This window comes from Neovison vison, chromosome 10 (assembly GCF_020171115.1).
Source record: "Neovison vison isolate M4711 chromosome 10, ASM_NN_V1, whole genome shotgun sequence".
NCBI classification, from domain to species: Eukaryota; Metazoa; Chordata; class Mammalia; order Carnivora; family Mustelidae; genus Neogale; species Neogale vison.
The window spans coordinates 66994376-67011219 of NC_058100.1; the positions used below are offsets into that span (position 1 = coordinate 66994376).

Genomic DNA, 16844 nt, shown 5'->3' on the forward strand with positions numbered 1-16844 from the left:
TTTCAAACGTCATTAAAAACATAAATCTCATGTGATTTGTAAAGTATAAGCTTCAAACTAATGCAAGAATCAAGGAAGAATGAAAAGAAGAATATGACATACCTTGTGTTTTAGCTTACTCTTCACTTCCTTTATCCCCTGCTTTGCATGATTTTTTGCCTAGAAAAAGGTAACACAAGAGTCTGGCTCAGCATGGTTCTATTACCACTTAAAGAGTAAGCAGATGAGATCTCATTTCATGAAACTTGCTAATTTCATATTATTTAGAAAAAGAACAAATTATAATCTAAAACTTTATTTTCAGGAAGACCACCCCACTTACTATTATATCTAAATTAGTGAAAACATGATTAGTCTCTATTTGCATACTACTATCATACAAAGGCTAACATATAGCCTGTTTGCCTCCTAAACTATAGAAAATACAGGAGTCAACCAGACAACTACTGCCCAGTCCTAACTTGAAATTGTGATTAACTAGGGGTGAAAAGCAGAATCAATGTCATCCTAGCAGCAGGCTATTGGGGCAAATGTTTGGGTTTTAAGAAATTCAGGCATCTTTACAAAACTTTATTAAAATGTTTTTACAGGCAGACACAGGTTTTTATTAGGAGAAGTATCTTAATGTTACAGCTATTTTACACCCAGTTTTTCTGGTACAAATTAAAAGTTACTTAACAAAAGATGTTATCCTCATGTTCCACCGGGAATCTGAATGCAGCATTTGAGCTTCTCAGGTCCTGATATGATTCCTGTGGGATATAACTTAACTAAAGACCAATAACTGGGGACCTCCCTTAAGCCTTGGCCTTTTTCCACTGGAAATTCCCACTCAGAGTGGCCAGAGTGGAAAAGAAAGGAAATTCACATTTATCTTGTGTTTCCTTGGTATATGACTATGTGCTGGGTACCTAGCATGTATTAGCTCATTTAATCATCACAAGTCTGTGAAGTTGGTGCTATTATTACTACATTTTACAAATAAGGAAAGTGACTCAGAGGGCATCAGTTTGCATAGCCTAGATTCAAATCTGGGTCTATTTCATTTCTAAGTCCAACTTCCCACCATCACAAAAGGGAAGGAGAACTAAGGTTTTAAAATATATCTATTGAATATAAGTCTTACGAGAGAAAAGGCATCATGAGTCTCCTTCTACAGACATGGAAACTAAGGTCATAGGGACTTAAGACTTTCTTGTTCCTTCTACCAAACCATCCTACTTTCCCAAGTCACTTCTAGGAAGAGTGAATACATGTTTTCTCAAGTTCACTTAGGGGAAGTGTCTCATTTTTTTCCTGTTAATATCTGTAGTACCAAATACAGTATTTGGTATATAGTAACTGTTCAAATTATGTCTTGAACTCGAATAAACAACTACTTCTTTACTGCAAATGAGGCAAAATTAAAACATATTACACACAGTAAAAGATAACCTAAAAAGTCCAATAACTCTAAATTCTATTTCCATGGTTCTTTGGAATTAAAGCATTTTCACATTCCCTATTTTATTGGTAAAGCCACTTTATTTAAAGAGTCCTATATTAACCCCTACATTCCCATTAGGTAAAAATGAATAATTACCAAGAAAATATTCCTGTTTCCATCTCCCAGAACTTTTATCCATCTTTGCTCTTATTTTGTCTATATTCTAATTTATCTAAATGTCCCCCAGTCTTTCAAAATTTGCTTGATTCACACTAATCTTTTCAGATGCTCCTCGGTGTATACAGTTGAATCTAGTGTCAATCAAGATTCTGTAATTCATGCACTGATTCATTTAAATGGCTGTTGCCCGACCGCCTCCACAGACCTTCTTCAGACTGTCTGGAAGACTGGGTACAGACGTTCTCTCTATCCTTTTCAATACCAAGTTGAAACTAAGCAATAAACAAGTATTCTCTACAGAGAAGTATCCAGCAAATGGCTTTAGTTAAGAATTTAAAAGGCAAAATCCTAACAAAAAAGTTGACTCAGAAAATCTTTTAGCCAAATCAATCATGTATTCACTTTACTGTTATTTTTAGATTTATAAGAAAAGTATACATGTTAGTTCTAGTTTTCTTTCTGGTCTCTGTAAGGATAGAAAAATATAAGCATAAAAAAGCATAGAGAAAATGTTCCAAGCATAGAAGAATGATTTAACAACAGGACAAAATCATTATTTCCTTCACCCAATACATAGTTGGTTCCTCTGTGCTATGTCCAAAACAGCGCGAAGGGACCATGATACAAACATAAAACTAGCAGGGGCAGGACCTCTGTCATTCACACTATGTGCCACACTCAGGGCTCCAACTCAAAGAACCAGTACGACGCCTAGTATGCGAGAGGTACTCAAATAACTTACTGAATGAATGCAACAGTTTAAAACATGGTTCCCAGTTTTTAAAAATTTACCATCTATGGAAAATCAAGCAAATAAATCCCGTTAAACCCATTCAGGGGAGAGAGAGATCAGAACTTTTGTTCATAGTAATTTGTGGTTAAAGGAGGAAGTTCAAGAGTTCATAGTTCGAGCAGCCTCAAAAAGATGAGTTTTATAGGTACAACTATGAAAAACTGACTTTACTTGTCCCAAACTACTTGACTTCTTGATTCATGTGCAACACGATCACAAGATAAATGATGAAAGCAATTAAAAACATTCTGACGACCTTAATTGGCTTGAAATTAATTTAGGGAATTATCTTCCAGAGAGCAGAATTTTGACTTCTTAACATTTTACCATTCTGTAGAAAATAAAACACTCTACTGATGAGAAAGATAAAAATATTAATAATGAATAAGTTTTGAACATGTTTATTTCTGGGTTTTGTCGAAAATAGAGAAAAATTAAGGAGAAAAACATAATTAGCAAAGTAATACAAAACATTTTCTCTTAGACTGAGGAAAAATTTCCAAGTGCTTGTTTAAGGAATAAAATAAGAGGCACTTGACTGAGAAACCTTTTTTTATAATCTTAAATGAATGTGAGAAACAAGGCCAGTCCGATGTTTTGCATGGCAGCCATATGCTATTTCATCATAAAAAAATAAAATCTCTCCAAAAACTGTATATAAATCAAACCACCAGTATTATAGTAAGATAGTGATACACTCAGAGAGGTTTTCCAGAAAAACTATGAAACAACCAAACAAAATGCACAGGCTGCTGTTTCCAGGCAAAATGGATTCAAAATGGATTCCTCTTCCTATGATGAGGCTTCAAACAGCTCAGAATTGTGGCACTATTTTTGAATCCACTCTGTAGATTAGCTTCCCTACTATAAAATCTAATCTTTGAAATGGATTTTTTTAACAGTAATGGTGGCTACATATATGTCATAATTGTAAGTCAAAACAAGAATATAAGTTCTAAGCTTATTAAAATATATTATCCCATTATTAATTCAATCATACCACTTCCTTTACTGAGAGAGCATTTGAAGATAAACTCTTACAAAATCAGAACTATTGCCCTCAGGTGCCTGGGTGGCTCAGTTGGTTGAGCCTTGGACTCTTGATTTCTGCTCAGGTCATGATCTCAGGGTCCTGAGATTGAGACCAGCACTGGACTCACATTCAGTGTGGAGTCTGTTCGAGATTCTCTCTCCCTTTCTCTGACCCTCCCCCTGCCTGCATGTGCTCTCTTTCTCTCTCTCTCTCTCAAATAAATGAATGAATAAAATCTTTACAAAAATCCTACTTCCCTGAATATTTTTAGAAATAAAAAATACATATGACCTACTACATTTAAAAATTATTTTACTGAATACCAACCCATTAGCTCCAACCAGTTTAATACTAGAGAAAAAGATGCACACAGGCAAAAGAAGTGCTGAAACAGGGATATGAGGACCCAGAAGGTATGTGAACCCTTATAGTGTGGCGTTGGACATTTTATAGGGAAATAGCTAATGCTTAAACTAAGTCTTATAGAATGAATTAGTGTTTACTGGGTGGATAAAATCCAAGAAATAAATGTGCCAGTTAGTAGAAATGGATTGTGTAAGGATAGAGGCAAAAGAGAACATCTTGCATTCATGAAATGAGGAGTAGCTCAGTATCTCTAGAAATACGGCAGGCTCTAGGGGCTGCGGTGAATTGAAAGGACAGAAGAGGGATCAGGTCTTGAAGGGTCTTAGCTATTATATTAAGAAGATTTTTATTTTATTAATTATTTTTGTTACTGCTATTGATATGGCGATTTTTGTTTTACTTCAGCCATGGAGAATCACTGAAGAATATTAATGATAGAGAGTCAAACATCTTTGAGGGAAGAGAACATGCAATGTTTGCCTATTTTTTATACTTTAGTCTCAAGTATACAATGGGAATTTAAAATTTGTTGTTAAATGAAAGAATCAAATCTTTAAAAATAGCACTTCGTTATGGACTGCTTCAATCTAAGTGTGCAATTTTACTGATAGCTTTGAAATAAACAAGACCTGTTTTTAGATTATATAAAGGGAATATCCTTTCTATACAATAGTTTCAATAACTGAATTCACTTTGGTCAATATTAACTCTAAATTTTTTAAAGCTTTTTAAAATTAAATTAATTTAATTTATTTATTTTTAAAAGATTTTATTCATTTATTTGATAGACAGAGATCACAAATAGGCATAAAGGCAGGCAGAGACAGGAAGAGAAGCAGGTTTCCCGCTGAGCAGAGAGCCTCAATCCCAGGACCCTGAGATCATGACCTGAGCTGAAGGCAGAGGCTTTAACCCACTGAGCAACCCAGGCGCCCCTAAAGCTTTTTTTTTTTTAAAGAAAAAATAAGAAGTATTCTAGATGTACATGTCTGTCAGCTAGGAAAATGTATAATTTTATTAATAGAATTTTTAAATATCAAAAGAAAACTTACAAATTTATATGCTGTCCGTACAGCTGGAGTTGCTTTGGTCATTGCTGTGTTAAACAGTGCACCTCCTTTCTGTAAAGAAAAAGAAGAAACATATTTCAAAAACTTTCAAGCCAGACTGTCCTGAAAACAAAGTATTATTAATAGTATGGAAAAAGAGCTTTTCTCACAAATTAAAGACCTACAGAAATCATATACTATAGTAATTTCAGACAAAATGTAAACATTGTACTCTGTTCTTTTAGTTGATGTAATACATGATTTAAAAATCATTTCATCTTTGCAGTTTAGGCAGACTTCAGAAATATGACCAGTAATAGGTATATTTAAAACTTAATAAAAAAAAAAAGAACTAAAATCAACTGTTTATCAATTGTTTTAGGTTGGATAATAAGGTCTAAATGTGTGGAGGCAAGTTTTACATTTAAAAAAGATCATATTAACAACAAGCACATTACCAGAAATGATAAAACTCCCCTCAAATGATACTTCTCCTAATTTCTTTGTTCTAGGATAGAATATTAGCTGACAATAACAACTTGTTTTTCAAAACACACCATTTATCTCTCCACAAAAGCTTTTCATTTTAAAATTATGAATATCAATAAATTATAATAGGATAAAATAAAAATATTTAAAATGTGAAAAAGTACAAACATTTCAAATATTGCCAATAAATGGCATAAGTGTAAACAGCATCATTTTACTGAACACTTCTCCAGATACATCTGAGTGAAAGAGGAAGAAACAGTGAAGGGTTATCATTACCTTGACTGTATGCACCCATTGTTGATATGACCTTGGGTTCCCTGGAAAATATAAAAATAAGATGTCAGGAATATTTGACCTAAAATAAATCATAAACTAAAATTCATCAAGAACTAATATTTCCAGATGTTAGTAGGCAGATTTTATTTATCTGCAATGTTGTGAAAAAAGCAATGTTATTGTAAAACTATTCAACTGTTCTCTTAGGAACACAGTGATTAGAATGTATTAGAACAGAGATTTTTTCTTTTCTCATGTATGAAGGTAATATGTTATTCTATTTTCTTTCATTTTAAGGAGGGATAAAATAAACCCTCTTTTTTGAAATCCAAGTTCCTATGCCTTTTGTACTAATTTTTCAATGTTTTATATCTATGTTGTCTTATAAAAGTGTGTCTCTTTTATGCAACTGTGTTCATTTAAAAATAATATTGCCAGTGCATAGGAAAAGAAAAAAACTAGATGAGAATTTAAAAATGCAAAGAAACTTGAAGTCAAAAGAGATTATTCTATGGTTTTTAACCTTTAACATTAATGGATCACAGATTCCACTGTAATGCAATACAGTCAAGTTCTAAAGATATTCTCTAGTTGTAAATCCAAATTTGAAAGATACTACCCAAGGAAATGTGAAGCCAATGAAGGTTTTAGTTTACAGAGCATCATGGTTATTAGAAAGTTCAAATGCTGACAAAGTTCTTTTTTTTTTTTTTTTTAAGTTTTTATCCAAGTTCCAGTTAGTTAACATACAGTGTAATATTAGTTTCAGGTGTACAATACAGTGACTCAACACTTCCATACAACACCCGGTGCTCATCACAAGTGCACTCCTTAAAACCAGTTCTAATAAAACTAGTAATCACATATTTGGTTCCAAATATGGTAATTTTATCAATAAAATGACATCAAAGGGCAAAAAAAGAGAACACAATAATCTCAAGTAATGCTTTATATCAACTGACTTAGATTTCATCTACCTTCTTGGTTTAAATGCTTAAAAAACAAAGTCCTGATGGCTACTCCAAGTACAAGTAATCCCTAAAACAGATTATGGTCTCTTCTTTTTTTCAATTGTGGTATAGTTGACCTACAACATTAAGTTAGTTTCAGATATAAAGCATGATTCGATATTTGTATATATTGCAAAGTGATCACCACATAAGCCTAGTTAAGATCTTCACCATATATGTTCTCTACTTGCATATTGTTGTGTTCTTTTAACAAATTCATTACCTTGCTATTATAAAATAGAAGCAGAATGATCCCAGCCCAAGAATTTATTTCCAGCTGTTCTCTTTGCATTCCTAACCAACATCAGGCAAAATGTGTACAGCTCTGATTTTACTCCTGTAATTAAAATCTTTCTCTAACTCACAGAAAAAAATCAAGAAATAACCCCCATTGTAAAAAACATCTCTTACTACTCAGCACTGCACTTCACTTTTCTGGAAGAAAATACATGAGCAAAAATAATATTGTTACTAATTTTATGAAATGATTATAGCAAAATGTGTCTACTTAAAATAAACTATGTAAATAAAATCTGCACTGTTAAAAAACCATGAGTTTCAGGCGGTATTTGTCCTAAATTTTTAAATTATATTTCCTTTATAAAATGACAAAAAATTATTCTATCTATTTATTTCCAAGGAGAGTTTATTAACAAAAAAATAAACAGTATGTCTTTTTCCAGATTGTTCATATACTTTTACCTCTCTACTAAATGTTCTCAACAGTTGATATACTTATTAACTTCTCTATTAAAAATCATTGGATAGAAATCACACATTTAAGACTTGGTTGTTATTTATAGTATCCTGGAAAGTGCTTTACTTTCATTCTTTCCCCAAAATAAATGGAAGAAAATAGAAAGAGAAACACTAACTTCTATATGATAACTATTTAGCATTCTGGAACACTTGTCAATCCAGAAAATAATTTTTTAAGCCCCTAAACTACAAAGAAAATAAGTATCATAAAACTTCAGAGCAGTTATAGAAGGAACAGTGTCTTATTTAGAGTTGTGAGGAATAAAAATAGCTCTCATATTCAACTCTCCACAGGTCACAAAATGTTTTTATACCTACATTCCCTTATTTGAGTTGTGTTTTTGTACTCCAAGATAGGTAAAGCAGGTAGTATCTTAGGCAGCACAGTTCAATGAGAAGGAAGTGGACTTTGGAGTCCAATGGTCTGAAGGTTCAAGTCCATTGTATCCTTGTAAACTATGGCGTTTGGGACGAAGTCTTTAACCTGGCTGCTACAATGTTATTTAGTACAGTACCTAGCACATCACAGACACACCAAAAATGTAAGTTATTATTGTCAGTAACTTGCCAAATGGAGAAAGTGAAGGTTCTGAGGTGGCACATTATTTGCCCAAGGTCACAAAGATAGCAACTGAGAAAGAATAAGAATCTAGGTATTTGAATTCTTGGTTCTGTAGTCCTTCAACTCTAAAATTCTACCTCTTAAGACTGTTAAATAAAATATGATAAAACAGAGATTTCCTCTGTATCACTTCACACTGATTACATTAGAAATGAAAATGGGCTGTTCAAAGCAGATACCTTGAGAAGAAACAGTTCACAGAATGACCAATAATAATCCAGCATTATATGCACAGGGGAAAACAGAAGTCCTTACATAAACTGCTTGAGATGATGGGGAAACATGGTACTATATAGGTAGAGTCCTGCTAAATTTTTTTTAAAGATATTTGTTTCTCTAAATTTAGAGCTTTTCAAATTGAAGGCTTCTATTCCCACAAAATTTATGAGACAAATGCATTATTTTTAAATTTAAATGCATTATTTTTAAAAATATTGTTTAAAGGCTGTTTTTCTTCTTAAAAATGAATCTGAATGCCAAAAAAAAAAAAAGTCCTTCCTAAAGTCACTGGATTATGGAAATAACAAGCATTATTGAGGAAATTCCTAGCATTGTTCTCATTAAACATATGAGTGGTTTTCTCACACTCAAGGACAGAATATCTTTGTCTCTCACTTGTCCAAAGACTTCTTCCTTAAATGTATTTGTTTAAATTCCAGAAATTTATAGTTATTTCTCAAAAAAATATAAATTCACCTAAACTGTTCAGTGAAGCCAGAAAAATGCCAGTAAAGTGGATGACTACCTACTATCTCTTCCAATCCCCTTGGTGCCTCAGTCAGTACAGGAAAAGAGAGAGAAATAAATAAAAGACTGATCAGATTATATCAGGAAACTAATGAGGAAACAAATGCTAATGAAGAATAACTATACGCTTCTTTATAAAATCAATCTGAAAATGTTTCTCCTTCTTAAAGTTTAGATAACTGGAAGTGGATTTAAAAAACTAGCCTGACTTTAAATGAAAAAAATATGTAACCCTCCCCCCACCACGTTCTTAACTACTCAATATTCCTTGGCTGCTTGTTCACAGACCAATATTTTTATTTACTTAATTGTACCCTTTGTCCTACTTCCATCCACTTCTATTACCTTTTAGCCTCTATAGATATTCTTCCCTTTACATACTTCCTGATATGACTTCTCTGTTAAGGCTGAGTATTCTACAAAGGTCTCATGAAAAAATCAGGAGTAACAGGGACTCCTTTAACAGTCCTGAGCACAGGAATTCACAGGACAGAAATCAGTTTTTGGAAATCTGTATGCATTCACAGTCTTTAGCCATAGTTCTAGGTTCAGTGTGAATCTAGATTTTCTATGTAAGACTGTCCTGCTTTGTATATTCTTATCAGAGCCAAAACAATTACGAAGTTCCACTGTGCTCATATTCATTTTATCATCACCCGTGCATACTGGAAACGAACAGGTTACATAAACTGTTACTGCAATGGCACAGAAAGGGGAGAAATTAGATGCTTCTTTGAAATTTCCTAATTATTTTTGCTTAGCTTTAGTGAATGTTAATTTTTCTTAGGGTGATCTTTCTTGGGGCTTAGTAGAAAAATCTTCAACGGATAATCACAAGACAGGAATTTTACTTTTATCCACTCGGAGTGGAGAAGGCTTGGGCAGTGCTCTTGTTTACTGAATGTCTTCTAATTAAGAAGATTTCTTATCATAAGAAAGCAATATATTATAGTTATTAAAGCAAGAGCTTTGAACGCAGGCAGATACATGACGAGTTCAGACTCTAGCACTACTAGCTGTGTGACCTTGAGCAAATTGTTGAGATAAGTGCCCTTATAAAAACGGGGATGGGTAATCAAAATACCTCAGGGGCTCTGAGGATTAAAGGAGATAAAATTTGTAGGCTCTTATAAGAGATTCTGTCACATATTAATATTCAGTAAGAACAATTATAATTATTCTTACTGTAACTATGAGAGAAATGAGTTATAATAGTTTACTTCTTTGAAAAATAGTTTCATATCATGATACAGACATCTTTATAAATATAGTCTAAATGACAAATGTATAATGTTCTTTTATATATATCATTTATAAGAACATTACTAATTTTATTATATTCATATTTTTATTTCAAATCCTAATAAATTGTGCTTTATTTCTAAGAATAATCTCTATATATCTCTAAAATAATAACCTAAAATACAATGATTAAAAAATGACACTTGATAGCCAGACATAATTTGTAATATACTTTCTTGCTGTACATACTGAAATTAATACTTGTTGAACTATGCTTTCCCTTTCATTCACTATTGCTCCCGCCACCACCAAATTAAGATAAGCATTCAAAACTTTTTGCATTTTAAGAAAGAACAATGAAGTGGTTGGCATGAAGTTGTACTGCAAATGTAGCCGTCTCTAAGTCAGGTGCCAACCAGCGATTAACATTCCGTTCTTTTTAAATCATGAGACCTTTAATGAAAGATTTTAGCAACCCCTCTCCCACCAGAAAAGCCACCCACCTATCCTCTATTCTAGAACAGAGGTATCTGGACCAATGGTTAAGACTACAGAATTCGACTCTACAAAACGATCACAGTTCTACCCCATTACTGTCACAAGACGTCATCTTCAATTCCATATACGATACTAGCCCCACGGGTCATAAAAATAATGAGACAGCAGTTATATAAATACTGAATGGATGCCTCAAGCAATTTGTCCATGAGCTGACAATATTTTGCTTGTCTGAGTTGAAAAGTAAAAAAGCCTATTTTAACACAAAAGTTCCATTGAAGCTAAATTTTTACCCATGAGCTGAGGAAAGCAAGGAGCTTGGCTTATTCGCTGAGTCAAGTAAACTAAGTTTTTCCCAAAGCTAAATGCCTTCAGTGAAATGCTATACTTATGTCAGATGAAGGTCCATAAATGCTTGGTTCATCTCTACCTCTTTTAATGAACAAATTTTCTCAATGGTTTTTGTATTTCGATGGTACAAAAATACATCTTATTTAAGAATAAAATTAAATTTGGGGAAAATTGTGGACACATACTTATTACTATTTGTTTTTTCATGTTTTATTTATCTTTTCTAGCAACTATTTATTCAAACACACACTAAAGGCATCTCTTCCCTAAATTAAACCTACGATAAAATATTACTATTATACATGGTGAAAATGAACATACCAGAGATTTTTGTTTGTTTAGTTCACCCTGTACCTGGAACAGTGCCTACTATATATGTAAACACTTAGCACAACACCAGCTGAATGAATGAATGTGACATTTCAAGGACTCAAGCAAAATTCTCTGCCAGAGTCAGGGCTGTATACTGAAGCAATCATGTACAAGTACCAGTTCATAAGTCATTAACTGTCTAGGTAATCGTAATGTTGTCTGAATACTTACATATGAAACACTGTCTTTGTTTAATTATATTAAAGTGCATTATATTAAATAAAAATGAGATATCACCTAGCTTATGTTTCACACATAAAAAATAATACGACGCCTTCCATTTTTTTAGTGAGCACTTTTTACAGTGACAAGTGTAAGCACATGGGAAGGTAAACTGAAAAGTCTTTTCCTCATGCTGCAATGTTCTGCAAAGCAAAAAAGAACAAAAGGCAAAGACTACTATAACAATACACTTACTTAAAATGTAAAAGCACTGTGGTATTCACATCTTTTTTTTTAGATTATATTATCAAATATTTCAACTATAATCTTAGTTCTTTAAATCTTACTTAGTAGTAGACATCACTGTGGGTTATTTTTGGCAGACAACACTAGTCAGGGTGAAAGACAGGAAGATACAAGCTAAATGCATTTCTGTGACATTTATTTCTACTAATTTAAAAGATTATTCAAGCAAACAGCTACCAATTCATGAGACCATCTTAACACCTTGAATAATAAAATAAGTTAACACCATAGCTCATAATTATAAGATCAAAAAATATATCTAAGACATTCTATGTTTAAGAGAAAATAGTTCCTTATGAAGTAGATTATATCAGACACAAGTGTAAAAATCAAAACAATTGTTACTCAGAAAATGGATAATCACACTGGAACTAGTCTTTACCTCCACAAAAGCCACCAGAAGTGATTTCCTCTTCAAATACATCAGAGAAACCCCTTCCTGCATTTAGTTTTGCCAGTCGACCATCAATAAACTGAAAGTAAAAAGTGTCAAATATGTTAATTTTCACTTTCTTCATAAAATTAATTTTACTTACAGAAAAACATTAATATCAGATACTTATATAAATATAAGTTACACATATATATGTATATACACACATATACAGATACATGTCAAGAAAACTCAAATAATTAAAATAGCCCAGTAAAATAACAGCACTTTAGTTAAATCAGAAATGTATGGTACAGACTATGACTTCATTAACGAGAAAAATAATGTACGATTTATTGGCACGTGGCTACTTTCTATTTTGTCTATCCATGGCATCTGAAATTTTTATCTTCTGGATTGTAAAAAAATGTTATAAACGTTTTCAGGTTTCTCCATCCATAATGAAGGTGAAGTATCTTTAAGGTCCCTTGCATAAGAGACAAAGGGAGACTTAAATGATAAGTCTTAAGACTTAAGACTTAAATGATATTTGAAGGATAAATCTGAAGATTTGGAGATTAATACCAAATGTTCATTTTCGTGATGGAATTAATCCTGGCCATAATTTTTTTACTCTGGAAAATTTAAATTTAACCAAATTAAAATAGCTTGACTTTTAAACAATTCTCACTCTTAGTTCTAGAAAAAAGTTTTCTATCTAAATGAACAAAACTAATTTAGAGAAGTTCTATAGAGCAATACAGTATTCCTCAGGTAGCATTTAAAAAATTATTTAATGGCAGTAAGTTACATCAGTTTTTTAAGACTCTGAGACAGAAATCTCTTACAAGCCAAAATTAAGAAACAAATGAAAGCAACACAGTCCTGTTCAAAATGTGGTTTAACTACCTTATATTATCATAGAATAATTTTGAACCAAAATGTTAGAAGGATTTAAACAGATGTAGCCTAAAAGATGTATAGTACTGGCTTTTTTTTTTTTTTTTTAAAGAGTGTGTGTTGCTCTCATAAAAATTAAAACTTTTTGAGGGTAGGGACCACAGATAACCCAATTTTACATCCATTAGGAATATAATGGAATAAAAGAGTTTCCAATAATATAAGCAAATATGAACAGGAGTTTGGAGAATGAAAGGCTTGTATCACATCGCTGCTACTTTATTATCTTTATGATCTTGGGCAACTTGCTGTCTGTGAGTCTGCTTCCCCTTCTATAAAATGGGAAAAATAATAAATATCTTATGGCATTTTGTGAGGGTTAATTGAAACAATATGGGAAGTACCTAGATTGCAGGCAGAGAATAAATGTTAAATACTAAAGTCCGCCTTTTCCCATGACCATCATCTATTCGATCTCTGTCAATTTAAGGATTTCCTGAGTGTAGGATCACGGTCTTTCTCGTGTACATATCTTGAATACCTGGCAAAAGCCTCACATATAGTTTGAAATGAATGTTTGCTGAAAGACTCACGTATACTGAAACAATGTGAAAGGCATGTGTACGTAATTATTCATTTCATTGTATCTTGAGATAAAAGGTAATAACAATCTTGGCATCTTCCCTACATATGATAAATGGTTGATTTGAAAATAAAGTGGTTTAAATCCTTGCAAGATTTGACTTTGATATATTTTCAACACAGCACTATAAATCAAACTAAAGTGATCTAATTTGATGGACTAAGTATCATTTTGAAGAAAAAAGGTGAAGTAAAATGATAAATTTAAAGCAATATATTACTGACAAATGAAGCAAACTAAGACATCCTTTTAAAGGACTTAATTTGCTTTAAAAGATTAAGACTACAAGACTTTTTAAAAGGTTTTCATTTTTATGTTTACTAGAAATAATCCATCCATTTTAGTTTGAGTGGAATAGTTCAACATCTAAAAGGAGATAAATCCCAAAACTATTTACTGATTATGCATTTTTGAGCATGAGTAACTACTTCGTGTTACTACTGAACTAGTGAATTGAGCCAATAAAAATTAATCACTTGTAAAATGCCTCATGTTATCAACTGACTTTACAAACAATTCTGTCAGTGACAATCAGACATTAATCCGCATGCATACTTAATGCAAATGTTTGTTCTTAAAATAAAAGATGGATTTTGTGCATACACACACACATTCTATATACATACACACAAATATAGATACCCAGGGATAGGCTGAGAAGTGGCATTAATGGAGAAAAACGTGCTTAAGGTAACAGTTTTCTAACTTTTTCTAGTTTTGATTCAGTAACCAGTAACACCTTTTTTTCTTTTTTTTCCAAGTGGAGTTGGGTCATGGTCACTCCATTCTAGTAACTCTGGAGGATTTCATAGTAAGTAAAAAAGACCATTTTAGCTATTTTGCATAGAAGTAATTTTGAACTAAAAAATATTATCTGTTGGAAAAGCTATAACTAAAATGGGCTGTAACCTTTCAGTTGATTACCCACCTAATTTAGTAAACACATATCTTTAGGTAACTGTAAGATGTAAGTTTTAGAAGAATTAATTTGGAATTGCAAGTTTGACAAGTAACACTTAATAACAATGAAAGTGCTATAGATATAATAGATATAATAAAACATAAAGGTGCAAGTAGATTTTTAAAAGAATTTAAGAGTGTGAATTAAGATGATGCTTTTACATAAATCTTAATATTTTGCTTTTCATTCCAAAAGTGAAAATTAAAACCTGGACCTAAACATGCTAAATAATCACACCAAAACATAAATAACATAATTGGAAATTTCAAAAAAAAATCATAGACATAATTCTATAGCATGGAGTCCATAATTTTATTATAAAGTATAAATAAGTCATTTAAATAAGGAAATATATAATTATCAAGATCATTAATATTATTCCAATTGCAAAAACTGCATTTTGTTAATCCTTACAACACAATCTTTTTTTTTTTTTTAAAGATTTTATTTATTTATTTGACAGAGAGAGATTACAAGTAGGCAGAGAGGCAGGCAGAGAGAGAGAGGAGGAAGCAGGCTCCCTGCTGAGCAGAGAGCCCGATGCGGGACTCGATCCCAGGACCCTGAGACCTGAGCGGAAGGCAGCGGCCTAACCCACTGAGCCACCCAGGCGCCCCCTTACAACACAATCTTAAAGTAGTGTGACAGGTTACAAAAGAAATGTTTTTAAGCAGTAAAGCTACTTCCTGCTACTCTTTTTGACAGTTATTGCTAAGGTTTTTCAAAATGTTTTTATCTTCAAATAACTATCTTTTTTTTTTTTTTTAAGATTTTATTTATTTATTTGACAAAGAGAGAGATCACAAGTAGGCAGAGAGGCAGGCAGAGAGAGAGCGGGAAGCAGGCTCCCTGCTGAGCAAAAAGCCTGATGCAGGGCTCGACCCCAGGACTCTGAGATCATGACCCAAGCTGAAGGCAGAGATAACCCACTGAGCCACCCAGGCGCCCCTAAATAATCATCTTGATAGGAAATTAAATCCATTGAAAGAAATTATCTATTGTTTTAAATGGACTTCAGTAAGCAATACCGTTAAATAAAAACAAACATCCACCATATCAATTTTCAAATAAAATATATATGTTTTAAGAATATGATAAAATGTAAAGAATAGACTTAGAGTTACGCTTCTTTCCAAAAAAATAGGGAATGCATTTGGTGCAGCCTCTTTGGAGAACAGAGTGGAGATTCCTCAAGAAATTAAAAATAGAACTTCCCTATGACCCTGCAATTGCATTACTGGGTATTTACCCCAGACATATAGATGTAGTGAAAAGAAGGGCCATCTGTACCCCAATGTTTATAGCAGCAATGGCCACGGTCGCCGAACTGTGGAGAGAACCAAGATGCCCTTAATGGACGAATGGATAAGGAAGATGTGGTCCATATACACTATGGAGTATTATGCCTCCATCAGAAAGGATGAATACCTAACTTTTGTAGCAACATGGACGGAGCAGGAAGAGATTATGCTGAGTGAAATAAGTCAAGCAGAGAGAGCCAATTATTGTATGGTTTCACTTATTTGTGGAGCATAACAAATAGCATGGAGGACATGGGGAGTTAGAGAGGAGAAGGGAGTTTGGGGAAATTAGAAGGGGAGGTGAACCATGAGAGACTATGGACTCTGAAAAACAATCTGAGGGTTTTGAAGGGGCGGGGGGTGGGAGGTCAGGGTACCAGGTGGTGGGTATTAGAGAGGGCACGGATTGCATGGAGCACTGGGTGTGGTGCAAAAATAATGAAAACTGTTACGCTGAAAATAAAAAATAAATTAAAAAAAAAAAGAATATGTTCTGATTCACAGAATAAACTTAAATATATGGCCGAGCAGATTATGCACCTTTGCTCTAAGAAATAAATTGTATGTTTCTCAGTTCCTTAATTCCTCACCAGTCAGTGCACTTCTGGCATTTAATCTAAAAATCCAAAATAAGTTATGCTATTAATCAGTGTTCTAAACGCCTTCAGTGGTGTGGACATATGTTATATAACTATTTAATTGTAATTAATCCATCAAAACTCTGAGGATGACAATAATTAAACCGTATGAGTCTTATACAATTTTAAAGATTTTGACTTTTTTAAAAAGAGCTCATAAAAAAACACTGTTCTGAGGAGAGAAAGTTAGTGGTGTAATTCTTTATCAAGCTGGGAAGTGGGAAGATGGAGTGCCGTTTTTTGTGCTAAGACGACGGTCTTATTGCTGAAGCAAAGCAGCAGAGGCAGTGGAGCAGCACAAAAAACAACTCGAGACTCCCCAACTCCTTTTTCCGCCTGGAGGA

The 16844-nt window shown here is 32.9% G+C and overlaps 1 protein-coding gene across 4 annotated transcripts in view; it reads right to left on the bottom strand.

Moving 5' to 3' along the window:
* Positions 1 to 16844, bottom strand: part of DENND1B (DENN domain containing 1B) — a 269435-nt gene that overhangs the window by 39495 nt on the left and 213096 nt on the right. For all 4 annotated transcript variants that reach the window (XM_044267544.1, XM_044267542.1, XM_044267545.1 and 1 more), the window contains 4 exons: positions 12067 to 12157; positions 5616 to 5656; positions 4851 to 4919; positions 103 to 159 (listed from right to left, as the gene is read on the bottom strand). In XM_044267544.1, the coding sequence (XP_044123479.1) occupies positions 103 to 159; positions 4851 to 4919; positions 5616 to 5656; positions 12067 to 12157 (258 nt within the window). The remainder of the gene's footprint in view (positions 1 to 102; positions 160 to 4850; positions 4920 to 5615; positions 5657 to 12066; positions 12158 to 16844) is intronic.